A 14,443-nucleotide genomic window follows, 5' to 3' on the forward strand; every position below is an offset into this window, starting at 1 on the left:
AATGAAAAATAGGGAAAAAAAGATATACAGAGAGAGAGAGGAACGTTGGGCTGCGGTGGATACTTCCGTTGTAGAAGCGGGGACGTACGTGTTAGTTTTGAATCTTCCGTTGTAGAAACGGGGACGTGTTAGTTGTGAATAGTTCCGTTGCGGAAACGGGGACTTATTAAATGTAATTCTGTTGCAAGAACAGAACTGTCTTGAATTGTGGGTAAGTTTAGTTAACACCCATCTGTGAGGCATCTGTGAGGCATCTGTTATGCTTTTGTTTGTTTTGTTTTGTTTTTTTGTTTGTTTGTTTTTAGGGCGGGGTTGGTTTTTTTAAATATTTTATTTTCATTAAATATATATATTTGTTGCGTTATCTCGTGTGCTTGTCGTTTGTTCGGCACTGAGAGCGGCTGGATTCGTCGCCACACGCGACAAGTAGTACTAATAATACTCCTTGCCCTCGAGCCAAGATTTCTACTTGTTCTTCACATTTCGCCGAGTTTTGTTTTGAATATTTTTTTTACAATTTTTCTTAAAGATCTCTTTGAATGTATTCCACTAACCTTTCGAGGGCATTACTGTCTTCCTCATTTTTCGCTTCTCTTTTTCGTACGGAGGGCAGCCATGTGTACCGTACTAACCCTATCAGTTTGTGTGTTTTTTCATACTGGACCGTTAAAAGATGTGCGAAACGTTTCTCAGGCACGTGTAGCTGCCTCTGTCTAATCCGCTCTGTGATACACAGAGCTGATCCTTGTACGAAACTAAATATTTTTAAAATAGCTTTTCTTCTTTGGCTATATATACTTATGTGGGTTACCGAGTGAATATTGAGAAGCAGTTAAGGTGGACCATTCGCGTTTTCAACCGAGCCATTTAGTAAGACAAAATGATGGCAAAGTACTAAGTAACCTCTGGAAACAAGTGTCATATGAGCGTGTGAAAAACGACATATGGATAAATATTGGAGTATGTAGTGCATGGTAAATATCTCGTTGTTGCCCTTCCCCACCTCCCCGCAGTTTACTGATGACCAAAAGCAAGCATACCATGAAGACGTAAGTTGAGTTAAAAAATACATGTATATATAAATTCATTGTGAACTCCATTTACCTTAGACTTAGAGTTTCAATACGATCTTTCAGTTACTGCGATTAATTGGATCGCATATAAGGTTGCAAATAATTGTTTACATTGTCATTTCAAAATCATATTGTTTTTAGAGGCCTGTAATATGCCAGCATGTGCTTAGTATTTTTGTGAGCACTCCTAGGATGATGTGAAATACTTAGGTTCATTAAAGTAGATGTGTAAATGCATATAACAAATTGGGTGGGTTAGAAGTAAAAAGCACAGAGCATATATCCCTACATGAATGTACAAATTGTAAGATATTTTAAAAACAAATTTGAAAATTTTTTTTCTATTGTATATACCACTAACCTAAATACAGTAATACACATTGATTACAAGGAACACACACACACACATTTGTATTAAAGCAATGATTGAAAACAATCCCAAGAAACCAGATGTTCATAAATTTAAGTTTTTCAGCAGCTGGTCTGAAAAGGTTATATAGAGGCCAGTTTGTTCAGCCATACATATTTATATGTGTGAGAAATAGTGGTTTACACGTATGATAATGCACATCTACTCATGGATTTAAGGGTACTTCATTTGCCTTTTTTTCAGTATTAAAAATAGATAAATGAAAATTTTCACAACCTTTCAGCATAAATCTGATGATAAGAATATGTTTCTTAATGTTTCATTGTGTTTTCAAGATGAAATAGTATAAATCTTACTTCATTTAATTGACTTCAATATTTCAATGTATATTGATATGGAAAGCTTATCCTTCTTGAGAAAATAGGACAAATCTTAATTTGATTTGACTTGAGTTCTTCAGTCAGCATGCATTGATATTGTTAATAACATGCATTTACATGTATTTTTGTGTCTGGTTAGCAAATCAGCGTATTGAATATATCATAGTATAAAATAAAAGTATAATAAAGATATAGCATAGTATAAAATAAAAGTATAATAAAGATATATCATAGTGTAAAATAAAAGTATACTAAAGATATATTGTGTGTATAAATGTCTAAGTGATTGCCAATGTATGCAGCAGTAAAAAAAAGAAGTAGTACTTTTTTTTATATATCCTGGACACAAAACACTGCTGGAAAATGCAATAAAAAATAAGTTTATTCACCGTAAAGTTAAGATGAAAATATTAGCAAACTCACCAGCTAGCACAACACTCCTCTTTAGCAGAGATCTGTATAGAAAGACTTGGTATCTTTTGTTCCTCATGCCAAAGAAGCATTGTGCATATTGGATCACCAACATGCACAGCGAACTTCCGTTCACAGCTTCGAGCGCTGGCTGCTCATTCCCTGGCCTTCCTCCATTCATGGTATTTTTAGTGTGACTAGCAATATTATAACAGCTTGTTGCTTTTTTGTAATAGGAGTGCCTAAGAAAAAAAAAAATCATGCCTGATACTAATTGTGCTGTATATAGAAAGGAAGGAGCTGAGTCACTTCATTTTGTTTTCCCATTTGGCATCAAAAGAATCCAAATTCTGAATGGGAGCACAGTCTAATCAACTCTCTGGATATTGTGACAGCAGTTTTAACGTTGAAAGGGCCCCTATGTACTCCTATATCATCTTACCCCAGAATGCATTGTGACATCAGGTATGTATGTATTTTATATTTTTGTTGTTGTTGAACGTATTATTCTCATAGTAATTGCTGAAACAAATGCCTATTATCCAGACTGTAGGCAGTGTGATAGTGGCTGTTTTGTTACTGTTTTGGCTGCCATATGTAAAATTATCTGACAAAATGTTTTGGTGCCAACAATGATCAGACATAAGGCCTTAGCTACTTAAGCCTGGCTATACTACTACTGTTGGCAAGATGCATTAGTTTGAGCTGTATGTTTTTTGAATAATGGGTCAGTTTCATTTTAAATGTATATGAATGCATATGATGTGTCACATTGTGACTTGGCAAACTTTTTTTCCTGATTTTCGCTGAATTACTGATAAATTTCACTTCACCCATAAGGTTTTCCTTATTTCAGGACCGACAAATATTATGTCTTTCAAAATGTTACTTGCTATTTTGATTATTTTCTTTGTGTTCAGCTAGTGGAATATGTTCATTAATACCTAGTCTCAACCTAGGAAACCTCCAGTCAGTAGAAGTCTGAATTTAGCATGAGAATTTTTAGGTGTGAGGATGGAGAATAGGAAGAAATAATGTGTTTTAGGTGTCTCTGCTCTCAGCCAACCCTATAAATTTTTCTGGGGTAATCGGGAAGTAGGCTGGACAAGTAAGCTTGAATATGCTATTAATAATAATTTGTAAGTATGGTCTGTGTTCATTGAATGTCAAGCAGCTGTTGTTTAAGTAATGTTTTTCAAGATGTGCCTGTATACTGGGCAACTATTATAGATTTACGCTATTCAGTTGTATGTTGAAAAATATCTCTTTTGTAATAATAATTAATTGTTTTTACAAAAGATGGGTAATCATAGCAGTCATTTGCAAGTCATTTTTATATTTTTCTGTAGTTTTATAGATATATAAAATAATCTTAATGCAAAATTTTTATATCGCATACTCACACTCCTAAGAAGTATGCTCTTAGTTCTTATATGTATTTTGAAAATCTTCCCTTTTCTTTCAGATGGATAAACCATTTCTGCAGCTTCCAAAGACAGTGACAAATTACACTGTTGATAAAGTGCAAAGAGCAGCTAAACAACTGCCTATCCCATGGATCCAAATCAGCAACAATGAGCGAGAGATTGTGGTGGTCGTTGTTGAAAATAGCATGCTAAAGTTCAGAGTGAGCATAAAGGCAGATTTTGAGCCCACATTTAAAGTGTGTGGTTTTTCAACACCAAGTGGGGCAGCGAACATTGAAAATTTAAAGTTGAACACCTTTCTCACAAACCTGAGCTGCAAATATGTGTGTGAAGGGTGTGACCAGTGAATTTCCTACCTTACTGAGAGATAACCAAAGCCACCTGTACTTTAGGCATGTTACATGCAAGAAACTAGACATAAATCCACAGTTAGATACAAAGGCTACATGTTATTGACAGACAATAGACAAATGTGTGATCCGTGTCAGTATGTTGTGAAATTTAATAATTCCATGAGCGGTACAATCCTATATTCAATATTCATAATCATCCTCTTACTTTATCCTTGTAGACCTCTTCGAACCTCAACAATCATGAATGTGTTTTTTTTTCCTTTGAAAATTCTAGAAAGGGGGAAAGACAACATAACCGTCACTAGCCATTGCTTCACTTCTCATGGAAGACATGGCAAGTTCCCAGACACTGCGTGTGGGGGAGTTGAGGCTGTGTTTTCCAAGGTCCAGAATTCACATTTCTTTTGTACTTTGGATTTATGTACAAGTTGAATTTTTCTTATATTCTTTATATAGATTCGTGTAAGTTATTTCTTTTTATAAACTGTCAATAGGCTCAGTATTCAGGCCTGGCCAGTGCCATGCAGTATTTGGTTTTAAGAATGACCCTAGGAGCAACTGGCTCTAGGAATGACCCTACAAAGATTTGGCACTAGTAAACTACTAGGAGCCACTTACCTCAGAAGGAGAAAATTGCTAACTCAAGAGGTGGCAAGACAGGAATAAGAGGGTGTGGTCACTTGTTCCCAAGAGGTGGCACCCCAAGAGACAGTGCATTGTACAACATCTGTCCCCTAGAGGTGTTATCAATCGTTTCAAATACTGTGGAGAATAAACATATTTTTGTAGATTTTAGGAACGTCAGTCCCAAGTGACAGCAATTAAGAGTTTCTTTAAAACCCTCTCAAGTGTGAGCAGTGTTTCAAGTAACTTTGTACCAAACTAAAAATCCTAGTATTCTTCTGTCCAACTATCAAACAGAGAAAAAGAAACTTTTCTTTTAAGACTGCATGTAAAATTGAAATTGTTAGATATAATGAATAACCTTTTTGGGGATGTGTACAGACTTTTTTTTTACCTTTTGAATTGTGTATAATTTTACATATCAAGTTTTCCACATTTTTTCTTCATTTAAATTAAGACATGTCGTGCAGGAGTCAGATTTAGTTGTCTTTTTTATAATAAGAAGAATGCACTAATTACCCTGCGATTGCATGAGTGTTGATTGCACACGCCAGCGTCTGTGACCAAGTATGACAGCTATAAAAATAGAAGATACACAGAGCCAAGAGGAAAGCTCTTACTTCCAAATAAGGTAACTCTTCATTGAAAATGTGGGCAGTATAATCGCAGCTGCCTGAATGTGATCATTTGTCCATATTTGTAGTAATATGATGAGCTTCAGTTTATGCAGGATTTCAGCTTGCCTTATTTTTAACATGCAGCATGTTCATTCCCAATTGGTGCTGCAGGGTTACTTTTTTGTGTTCTTGTTTTAGTCATTTCCCCTAGTACCCTTTTGATTTTTTTCCTTTTGGAAATGCTGATAAAAGTTGTCCATAAATGTCTTGCACTTGTGGTGTGCTCTGATCTTGAAATAAATATCATGTGCTTAAGAATTTTCTCATATTTTTTTTTTTCTTTTTTAAGTGCCCGCTGAGTACAGATGATCACAAGATGTTTTTGAAACTGAATGTGAAGTAGAACATTCCTTCAAGTAAGTCTCAAAAGACATTGTTGCTTAAGAAAATCCACTAAACATGCATCTAAAGGTCATTTCAAGATCTACAAACAAGTTCTATATTTAGATGTAATTTCACAAATCCTCCTCTGTCTAATGAAGATGTGAAAGTGCTTTCAGGATCACCATCAGCTGAAAGTGATTCCAATGTGTCTAAGATCTGTCTTTCCTCTTAGTCCTTGAGTCTGTAAGCCTTCTGCTTGCCTTTTTGCACATGTAATAAGTAATGTCTTTTTCAGCATCTTTAAGGGATAGCTCCCCTTTTCCTGTGTATGGGATTCTTGATTAGCTAAATTTGTCAAAACCAGTGCTTATCACGATATTAAAGGCTTCATAACAAAGCTATGATGAAACAACAGCAGTGACCATCTCATCAATTGACCTGAGGTATTCTTCATCTGTCATTGCAGTCTAGAATTTTGTCCATGCTTTTTCCTTGCTCCCTCTGTTGGACCACCTCCTTGCCCTGGTCAGGGAGCTTGTTTGTCTTGATGACCCTTAGAACTATACTGATGGGAACACTAGTTCCTGGCAGGGTCACCTTGTCAGATCAAAGGGTAGAGATTAGATTAGGAGTGGTCCACCGGTCCTCCAGGTTACATGGGGTTGGGCAATGGACTAACAATTCATTCCAGTAAAAACATATAGTTATGGAAACTGAAACTAGAGACAGCCTATCAAACGGTCACGGTGGAGAGGCAGACCAGGTAACTGGAGTTATGCTTGGGACTAAAGTCACAAGAGGAACATTTTTTCAATATAAGAAGATTCACAAAGTGACTTGGAAATCACCTGATGGTTGGACAGAGGGTCAGACCACATTGTCATTAATGGCAAATGGAAGCATACACTTCAAGATGTCCGAGTCAAAAAGGTGACAGACATAGGTAGTGACCATAAGTTTCTCACCGGCAAACTTGCTCTAACGCTCAGAAAAGAAGTTCCATGTTCTAACAGATGACACTCAAATGACAATCGCCAACTTAAACCAAGCAATAACAGAAGCGGCCAAGGAGAACATAGAAAAACAGTAAAAGAGAGCTGGATCTCCCTTGAAAAATGAAAGAATAGAGCAAAGGAAAGAGATAAAACACCAGTTGCTCTGCAGAAAGTCTCCACAACGAAAAGAGAAGCTGGTGAAAGAATATTCCTAGAAAGACAAGAAAGTGAAGAGGAGTGCTAATAGAGACAAAAATTTGTAGAAAACCTAACTATAAGAGCATGAGAAACTGCAGGAAGACAAGACATGAATGTGGTTTACAAGATCGCAAAAATGACTAAAAGGAAGCAGAAGTGGCAGTCAAGACCTAACTTTAAAAATGCAAGATGAGAACATCGTCACTGAAGAAAGTAGATGATATGAGCACTTCGAGCAGCTGCTCAACCGACCACGCCCTCCAGTCCTAGCCCATATCCCAGAAAGTGAAGAAGATCTGGACACTAATCTGGGCTCCATCAACATGACTGATGTAAAGAAAGCTATCCAACAATAAAAAAGGCCAAAACACCAGGGCATAATAGGATTTGCTCTGACAAGTTGGAAGCAGAAGTAATACCAAAGCTACTGTTCCAGAAAATATGGGATACTGAAGAAACACATTATCAACGAAAACCAAAAGGCATAATCTTCAAACAAAAATGACTTAGAAGACAGCAACAACTGGCAAGGCATAACTCTGTCACCACAAACAAGCAAAATCTTCAGTAGAATCATTTTTGAAAAGGCTCGCCACCATTTTTTATGACACCGTCAGGCAAGAACAAGCAGGCTTACGAAAAGGAAGTTAAGGGTTAGGTGATCAGGGATCAAATCTTCATCTTAGGGCAGGTTATAGAACAAAACACAGAATGGAACAGCACTGTATGCTGTGTTCGTAAACTTTGAGAAAGCATTTGACAGCATATGTCATGAGTCAGTATGGAAAATCATGTGTCACTATGGAATACCACAGAAAATAGAAAATGTAATAAATGGACTATATTTAGACTTTCACAGCCAGGTGGTTTGTAGCAGCCACAAACTAATGGACAACTGCAGCATTAGCTATGGTGTCATACAGAGATGCATTTTGTCATTGCTCCTATCATACTGGCTTATGATACAACAGAGGCATAACCATTATTGTACAGAATAATTATTAAACATTATTATACAGTATTATACAGGCTTATGATACAACGGTGGCGTAACAGGTTAATGCCTTACACCAATACACTGAAGGCTGGCTGTCCTGGGTTCAGCTCTCATCTCAGGCATGCTGTTCTTTCTCTGCAAGTGAGATCTGTTTAGAGGGCTGGCTGCCTGCCGTGCTGGCTTGGCGTAAAACACCGATTTCCCCCCCCCCCCCCCCCATGATACAACAGAAGACAAGACAAGAGGAATCTGTTGGATACTGTCATCTTTACTGGAAGTTTTAGATTATGCTGATGACATTGTTACATTATTCAGCCAACACAAAGATACACAGGAAAATATCAATAATCTGACCAAAACAGCATCAAAAATAGGACTTAAAGTAAACACAGGTAAAACAAAAGAAACTAGAATGCCAAATCAACAAAACCCATCATAATTGATAACAAAGAAGTCCAAGAATTTACATACCTTGGCACTCTAGTAACAACAGATGGAGATATTGAAAAAGATGTGAAAAATAGACTCATTAAAGAAAATGAAACCTTTTCCATGTTAACAGAAATTTGAAAGTCCAAAGCTTTATGGAGGAATACAAAATTAAGAATCTTCAGAAACAATGTTCTTTTGGTCTTACTCTATGGAAGTGAGGACTGAAAGATAGAGCAAAAATCAGGCAGAAACGAGAGACCTTTCAAACCAAATGCCTGAGGAAAATCTTTAAGATACTCTGGCCTAACACAATTACTAATGAAGAAAATCCTTACAGGCCAGCTGCACAAATATGACATAATATGACCATAATCCTTAAAGAAGATGGAAACGGCTAGGGCAGCGGTTCCCAACCTGTGGGGCGCTGTTGCGAAGGTGGTCATTTTTTAAAAGTTTCTTATACCGGTATTAGTGAAATTAGCTTACACTGCTGGCTAAGGGGGGCGCCTGGACATACCTTTGTTTGTCAGGGGGGCGTCACAAGTAAAAGGTTGAGAACCGCTGGGCTAGGGCATGTGTGCAGAAGGAAACCAGAAGTACCACCCAAAATAGCCCTTCATTGGACAGCAAGAGGAAGACTGGTCGGCCAAAAGAAACATGGTGAAAGTATAGAGAGAACTAAAGGAGCAGAAACTGTCCTGGAAGCGCATGGCTAAACTGACTTTGACAGGAAAAAATGGAGGTCTTTACTGGATGCTTTAGGTATGAGGAAAACTAAGTTTTTCTTTGCTGATGTTCTTAAAGCAGGTTCTAGGCAGTTTAAGACATCTTTCTGGGAACTTCTTCTGAGATACAAGTTCTACTCCTAAGAAAATATACAGAAGATACCCATTAAACTGAAAATGGTGTGTATAATATCACACTTAAAACAAAAAAAACTTAAGCACATCTATTCCACAAGCATTATTCTTTATACCAAATAACATAGCCTGCCTCCTCTCTTCCTTTGCAGATTTATGATCCTCACCATCCTGTTTGTTCCCTGGTTCCTCTTTGTGCCTTTTATTGTCTGCATAGTTATTTTTCCTTCTGTTTATGTCTTCTGCTTATCTTAAGTGCTAAGATCATGCTCCTTCATGAGCATTAATATGTGCAGTACACATCAAATGTTTATTATTGCTTATACACTAATGTGAGTCACTTTTTTAAAACCTGAAATAGAACTGGCAAAAAATAAATTATCCCCCACACCCCATTTTACCTGCATACACTTTAACAGTAAAAGTACATTTTCCCTAAAATGTAAAAATAAATATAATTAAAGTACAAACTTGTCAATAGTCCTGCAAGCTTCATGCATCTCTGAAGGTATGCAGTTATCATTAATCAGTTTTTCGCAGACTTATCTACCAAATCAATGCTTATCTGAAAGATATCTTTTCTGTGTTTGTCATGGAAAAACAATACCTTTACAACTTTTCACTGTACTAGATCAACATTTTGGTCTATATAGAAAATTTTATCCAGCAGAGCTAGGACAAAATCTTCCGTTAACTGCAATAAAAGAGCCACAGGGTTTTCGTCTTTGTATTTTTCTTTGTCAAACATGGTGAGCCAGGCTATATGAGCTCGCTGATTATTATTACATTTTCTGCTGGATATTTGGATCTGTGCAAGTACAGAACGTCAACTACACTCCTGATTCAGCATGTGTTTCTTGCTCCATGGATTTTCTCGTCTGTCTGGTGATAACTCGTACTTTGGTTCCAGAATTGACGACTGCCTGTAGCAGTTAATATTATTGTATTGTGTTTTTGTAAAGTGCTTTGAGCCTGCCTTGATATTGGGGAAAGGTGCTAAAAAAAAATCACCTTTATTAAGAAAAATTAACAGATTGTACAGGTCTGTGTCCCTTAACCTGGTATAACACTCTTTATGCAAACGTTCACAAAAATGTAAATTGATGGATCAAAAATGGTTCTACTTTAGAAGAAAAACATCATACAATCACACAATAAATAATAAAAATATTCAAACAAATGAGGGCATAATTATATTACAAAATTTAACTTTATTACAGTTGCTTTCACATATGTGTCACATGATATCTATCCACCAACATCATTGTCGAAATCAATGATCTGATCTTCCTCATTAGCGTCTTCATCATCCTGCAATCAGAAAGGACTGAATGAAAAAAAAAAATCAACACAAATGATTGTTCTCTAAAAACAGCAATTTGTTCATCTTAAACAGTTATCAGAATATTAAATTCTGAATATCATAATTGAATGTTTGTATTGTGGAAAACATTGCCATACAATGAATCATTCATAGCTGCTATTAAATTTTTACAGTTTATTGTCTTCATGTCACTTAAAGGTTTATTAAATTAACCTCCTCCTTTTGAGAATGTTTCCAAGTACAGTCTAAATGTTTACCAAACTCTTTCATTTATAAAACTTCAGCTTTATCTGCAAAATCTGGTTGATGTCGAGACACTTTGTCTTGACTTGCTCTATGCACCAGAAGTATCTGTTGCCTGCTGGGTGCATGGCAGACGAGAACAGGGCTTCTCAACAGACTGTTGGTACACACTATGAGATACCAATCCTGTTGAAACAGATCTCTGACCTTAGTAACAGATCACCTGCCATTTTTCTTTTCTTCCAAACTTTGCAGTTACAGAAGATTCATTATCTGCAATGCCTGGGCTAGAATAAAAATTTCTGAAATGAGGAAAATAATATGAAGTTTTTCGACTAACAAGAACTGTCAAGATCAAGTTTCATTTTTGGGTTGTTTCCATCTGGGGCTAGTTGCTTTCATTGCTATTTATTCCTCATCTTGAGGATGTCCCGTAGACTAGAGCAAAAGATTAACAGGTCATAGTCCTGCTTGGGACTAGAAAACTTCCTTTCCACCAGGCAGCTTTCCAAAAGAAATAGGTATCTGATCATGATACATGAATTTTTGTGAATTCTGTTATAATTCAAGAAGACTGTTCAGTTCTATTTTTTTAAATCTTACTTAAATGGCACTGTATAGCGGTTTTTAAGGGTTAAAAAATTATTAACATTTTTTTTTTCAAGACCGCTGGTAAAACAAGGAAAACAATGCAGGATGTTCATCAAGACAGATTATTGGCTGAGCAGGATCATTCACCTACAGAGTGCATTACACCTGCAAGCCTTATCAGACATCCTCCAATGGGTTGTATTAAAATAGCTTCCGATGTTGTCACCCAGCTGCAGAATATTGGAAACACCCAGGAACTAGGATCAGATGCAGAGGTCATCAGTTTCTTGATTCAGCAGTGAGCAACATTGTTTTTTTGTCTTTATACTTTAAAATATAAACATCATTAACAAATGTTTTTGATCTAATTTCAGTAACACTGCTTATCAGAAATAATATCAAAGAGATCCATACAGTTTTTAAGGAGGACATCATGTGATTTGATTTGATATATGAAATGGCCCAGATATTGAAAATCAAGGATTTATATGACAGCTCTGTTTTTTTTTATATCCATTTGTTTTACCTTTGACTGAAATTTTTTAAAAATACTCAAACACCTCATATGATAAGTTGCCATAGAAAGAATCCAAGATGGTCCCCAAAACAAAATTTTAAAAGCTTTTAACTTTTTTTCCTTTTGCGAGTAAGCTTTAAGTGTTTAAAATTGTTGAGTAAAGAAAAGATCTGCATTTAAATGTCTGGGGGCTAAGTTTTTTTAAAAAAATGATATGGTGTGTTTCTAGTTTTTGAAGTGTAACTACCAAAGTACTGCTATTTTAAAATTAACCCAATATTGAAATGTTTAGATACATATTAAAAAACACTCACCCTTATTTTAGGGCTGTATCACATTAACTCCATATGGTCCATAGGGCTCTTCTTCATTGCAGCATGGCCATTGTTTTCAGTGGGGCCCCTGGCCATACTGGTATTCCAGACAATTTTCAAGTGGTTCAGGCTGCCAAGGCCACTTGCCTGTCTCCTGATCAATCGCAGTCACTGGTGTCATCTGATTGTAAGTCTATCTTCATGGCCTATGTTCAGTCCCTGTAGCAGTATTACTGGGACACTCTGGGTCAGAAGAAATTACACACCACTCCTCTATCTCTTTCTGACTGCCTGCCTCCATGCTATCCTGTGCAATGGGAGGAGGTAGTTCTTATTAGGCTAAGGTTAGGACACACCTATGCCATGCAGTTGTACCTTTTACAATGTGAGCCCCCACCAGGTTGTCCTTCTTGTTAGGAGATTTTGCAATAGTACTTTTTAAACAGTTTTTCCTGGTCTCCAAAATGTTCAACAGCAATTTTTTTAAGCAGGCTATTTTTTCTTATTTAGGTCCATCCTGTCAGCAACTATTTTTTAGGTTTTACAAAGGATATGACTATATTATAAGATTTAAGGTTTTTATATCTTGTTAGGTTTTGGATTCTGGTTTTATTGGTGGCTTTTGAAGCCATGACATCTCTTTTTTACATGTCACTCATACTTTTAGTGTTCCACTGGGGGTGATTAGGAGCAAGAACACTTTTAGTATTGTTCCTTGTTTTGGTAGTTTTATTAAGGATGTTATCATGGGGTTTCTTCGTTTATAACCATTTCAAGTAACATCACTTTCTATTGCTGATATGGCTTCATTAGTTGGCACCACATTAACTTACAATCTTGCACATAAAACAACCAACCAACAAAAACTTGTCTGTATGGAGCTTAATGCATATGAACTTTTGGGGCCTGAAGTGCATGTTTTTACCAAGCAGTTAATTAATTTCCCATTTCCATGAAAGTTTAAAATCCCTGGGTGATCACAGGAATTGGCATTATTTTTGTGGTGTTATTCTAATTAGGGGTTATGTTACAATACAATACAACATTATTAATCCGCAAGGGCAATTACAGGCATGATGACACGCCAGCACACTAGAGGGAAGATTATGTAGGAGATTAAAGGGTTACGCGAGTTCAGTAAACATTGTCTGCATCAAGAGATTTGTTGGCATGTCTCTTGAATCCTAAGCAGTGTTTTACTCTGATCAGAAGATATTTTGTGTGTTTGCATGCTTGTACGTGTGTGCTCAGAGCAGATGCAGAAAGTTTTGTCATTCACAATTTAATTATAAACTTAAATAATTTAATTGAGATATGTCATGAAAAGATGTCATTTAAGTCACTGAAACATGCTTAATCTCAAATTTGAAGACCCCACCCACTTTTGACACATGACCTGAAACAGAAACACACACACATATACTTGTATCAGTAAACTTGTTTCTTTTCCTGAATTTGAAGTGAAATACATGATTTTAAATGAACATTGTCTTGAAGTGCCGAAATCTATATTCTCTTTAGAGACATCTGTTATAAATCTTGCTTTTGCTACAATCACATTGTTAATAAACTCTTTGGGGAGGTCTGTTGCTAAATATGCTTTATTTTTCTGTTATTTCTATTATTTCGGAATGTGCTGCACTGGCGCAGTGGATTTACCACATCTTTTTCATAAGGATAACCTAGCTTCATTGTTTGCTTAATATTTTGGCCTTGTCACTGCTTCATAATCATGGCCCCAGAAGAAGATCATCTTTTAAGTTAATTTACAGTGACTGAAGATTGGTGCCGTGAATAAACTGACCAAAGTGTGAAGTAAGCCAGAGTGAAAAGTCATTAAATAGTGTGTTTGCCCCAAAGTAAGACCTAACCTGAAAATAATCCCCAGAATGATTTTTCAGGATGCTCTGGAAGCCCTACCCCAGAGATAACCCATAGTTAAGATCATCAGTCAGACAGATGGATTTCATTTGTCTGAAAGTGAAAGAGCAAGTTCAGTATATGGTTTACAACTGCAGCAACACCCACTCCTGCAAGGGACACAAATGCAATATATATATATGCAAAATAGCTTATGGTACATTTGTGATGTGATGATTTGCTGTTTCCGAGACCTGAACCATTTTATTCCATCAAAATTTTCCCTTCCATGCCAGTTTTTGTTTTACAGGACACAGATCTGTCCTCTGGATGGAGAACTTTCATGCCTAGGTGGAAAATCTAAAATGAAGTGTAGATTTAAAAATGTAATGAAAATTTAAATAAAACTAATTCAGTAAGTCATAAATGCAGACAATATATGTATATTAATCTGTATTAAGACAATATAGTTT

The 14,443-nt window shown here is 36.3% G+C and overlaps 3 protein-coding genes across 15 annotated transcripts in view; 1 reads left to right on the forward strand and 2 right to left on the reverse strand.

Moving 5' to 3' along the window:
- The window catches only part of LOC112556940 (galactoside 2-alpha-L-fucosyltransferase 2-like), a 35,072-nt gene extending 34,362 nt beyond the window's left edge, over window positions 1–710 (reverse strand). Inside the window, exon 1 of one of the 3 annotated variants that reach the window (XM_025226442.1) lies at window positions 555–710. The gene's annotated coding sequence lies outside the window, so the exon portion shown is untranslated. The remainder of the gene's footprint in view (window positions 1–554) is intronic. The other 2 variants (XM_025226445.1, XM_025226444.1) reach the window with 2 other exon arrangements.
- LOC112556932 (zinc finger protein OZF-like) overlaps window positions 1–14,443 on the forward strand; it is a 22,710-nt gene continuing 8,267 nt past the window's right edge. Inside the window, exons 1-6 of one of the 6 annotated variants that reach the window (XM_025226419.1) lie at window positions 781–1,049; window positions 2,524–2,699; window positions 3,700–3,861; window positions 4,289–5,269; window positions 5,605–5,671; window positions 11,354–11,577. In XM_025226419.1, the coding sequence (XP_025082204.1) occupies window positions 11,378–11,577 (200 nt within the window). In that variant the 5' untranslated portion in view covers window positions 781–1,049; window positions 2,524–2,699; window positions 3,700–3,861; ... (1 more) ...; window positions 5,605–5,671; window positions 11,354–11,377. Of the gene's footprint in view, window positions 212–780; window positions 1,050–2,523; window positions 2,700–3,699; window positions 5,270–5,604; window positions 5,672–11,353; window positions 11,578–14,443 lie in introns of those variants that run through there. The other 5 variants (XM_025226418.1, XM_025226413.1, XM_025226416.1 and 2 more) reach the window with 5 other exon arrangements.
- The window catches only part of LOC112556936, a 24,466-nt gene continuing 18,100 nt past the window's right edge, over window positions 8,078–14,443 (reverse strand). The window contains exons 4-5 of one of the 6 annotated variants that reach the window (XR_003097861.1): window positions 12,111–14,084; window positions 8,078–10,432 (exon numbers count right to left, since the gene is read on the reverse strand). The gene's annotated coding sequence lies outside the window, so the exon portion shown is untranslated. Of the gene's footprint in view, window positions 10,433–11,607; window positions 14,085–14,443 lie in introns of those variants that run through there. The other 5 variants (XR_003097863.1, XR_003097864.1, XR_003097862.1 and 2 more) reach the window with 5 other exon arrangements.

Source organism: Pomacea canaliculata, linkage group LG2, assembly GCF_003073045.1.
Source record: "Pomacea canaliculata isolate SZHN2017 linkage group LG2, ASM307304v1, whole genome shotgun sequence".
NCBI classification, from domain to species: domain Eukaryota; kingdom Metazoa; phylum Mollusca; class Gastropoda; order Architaenioglossa; family Ampullariidae; genus Pomacea; species Pomacea canaliculata.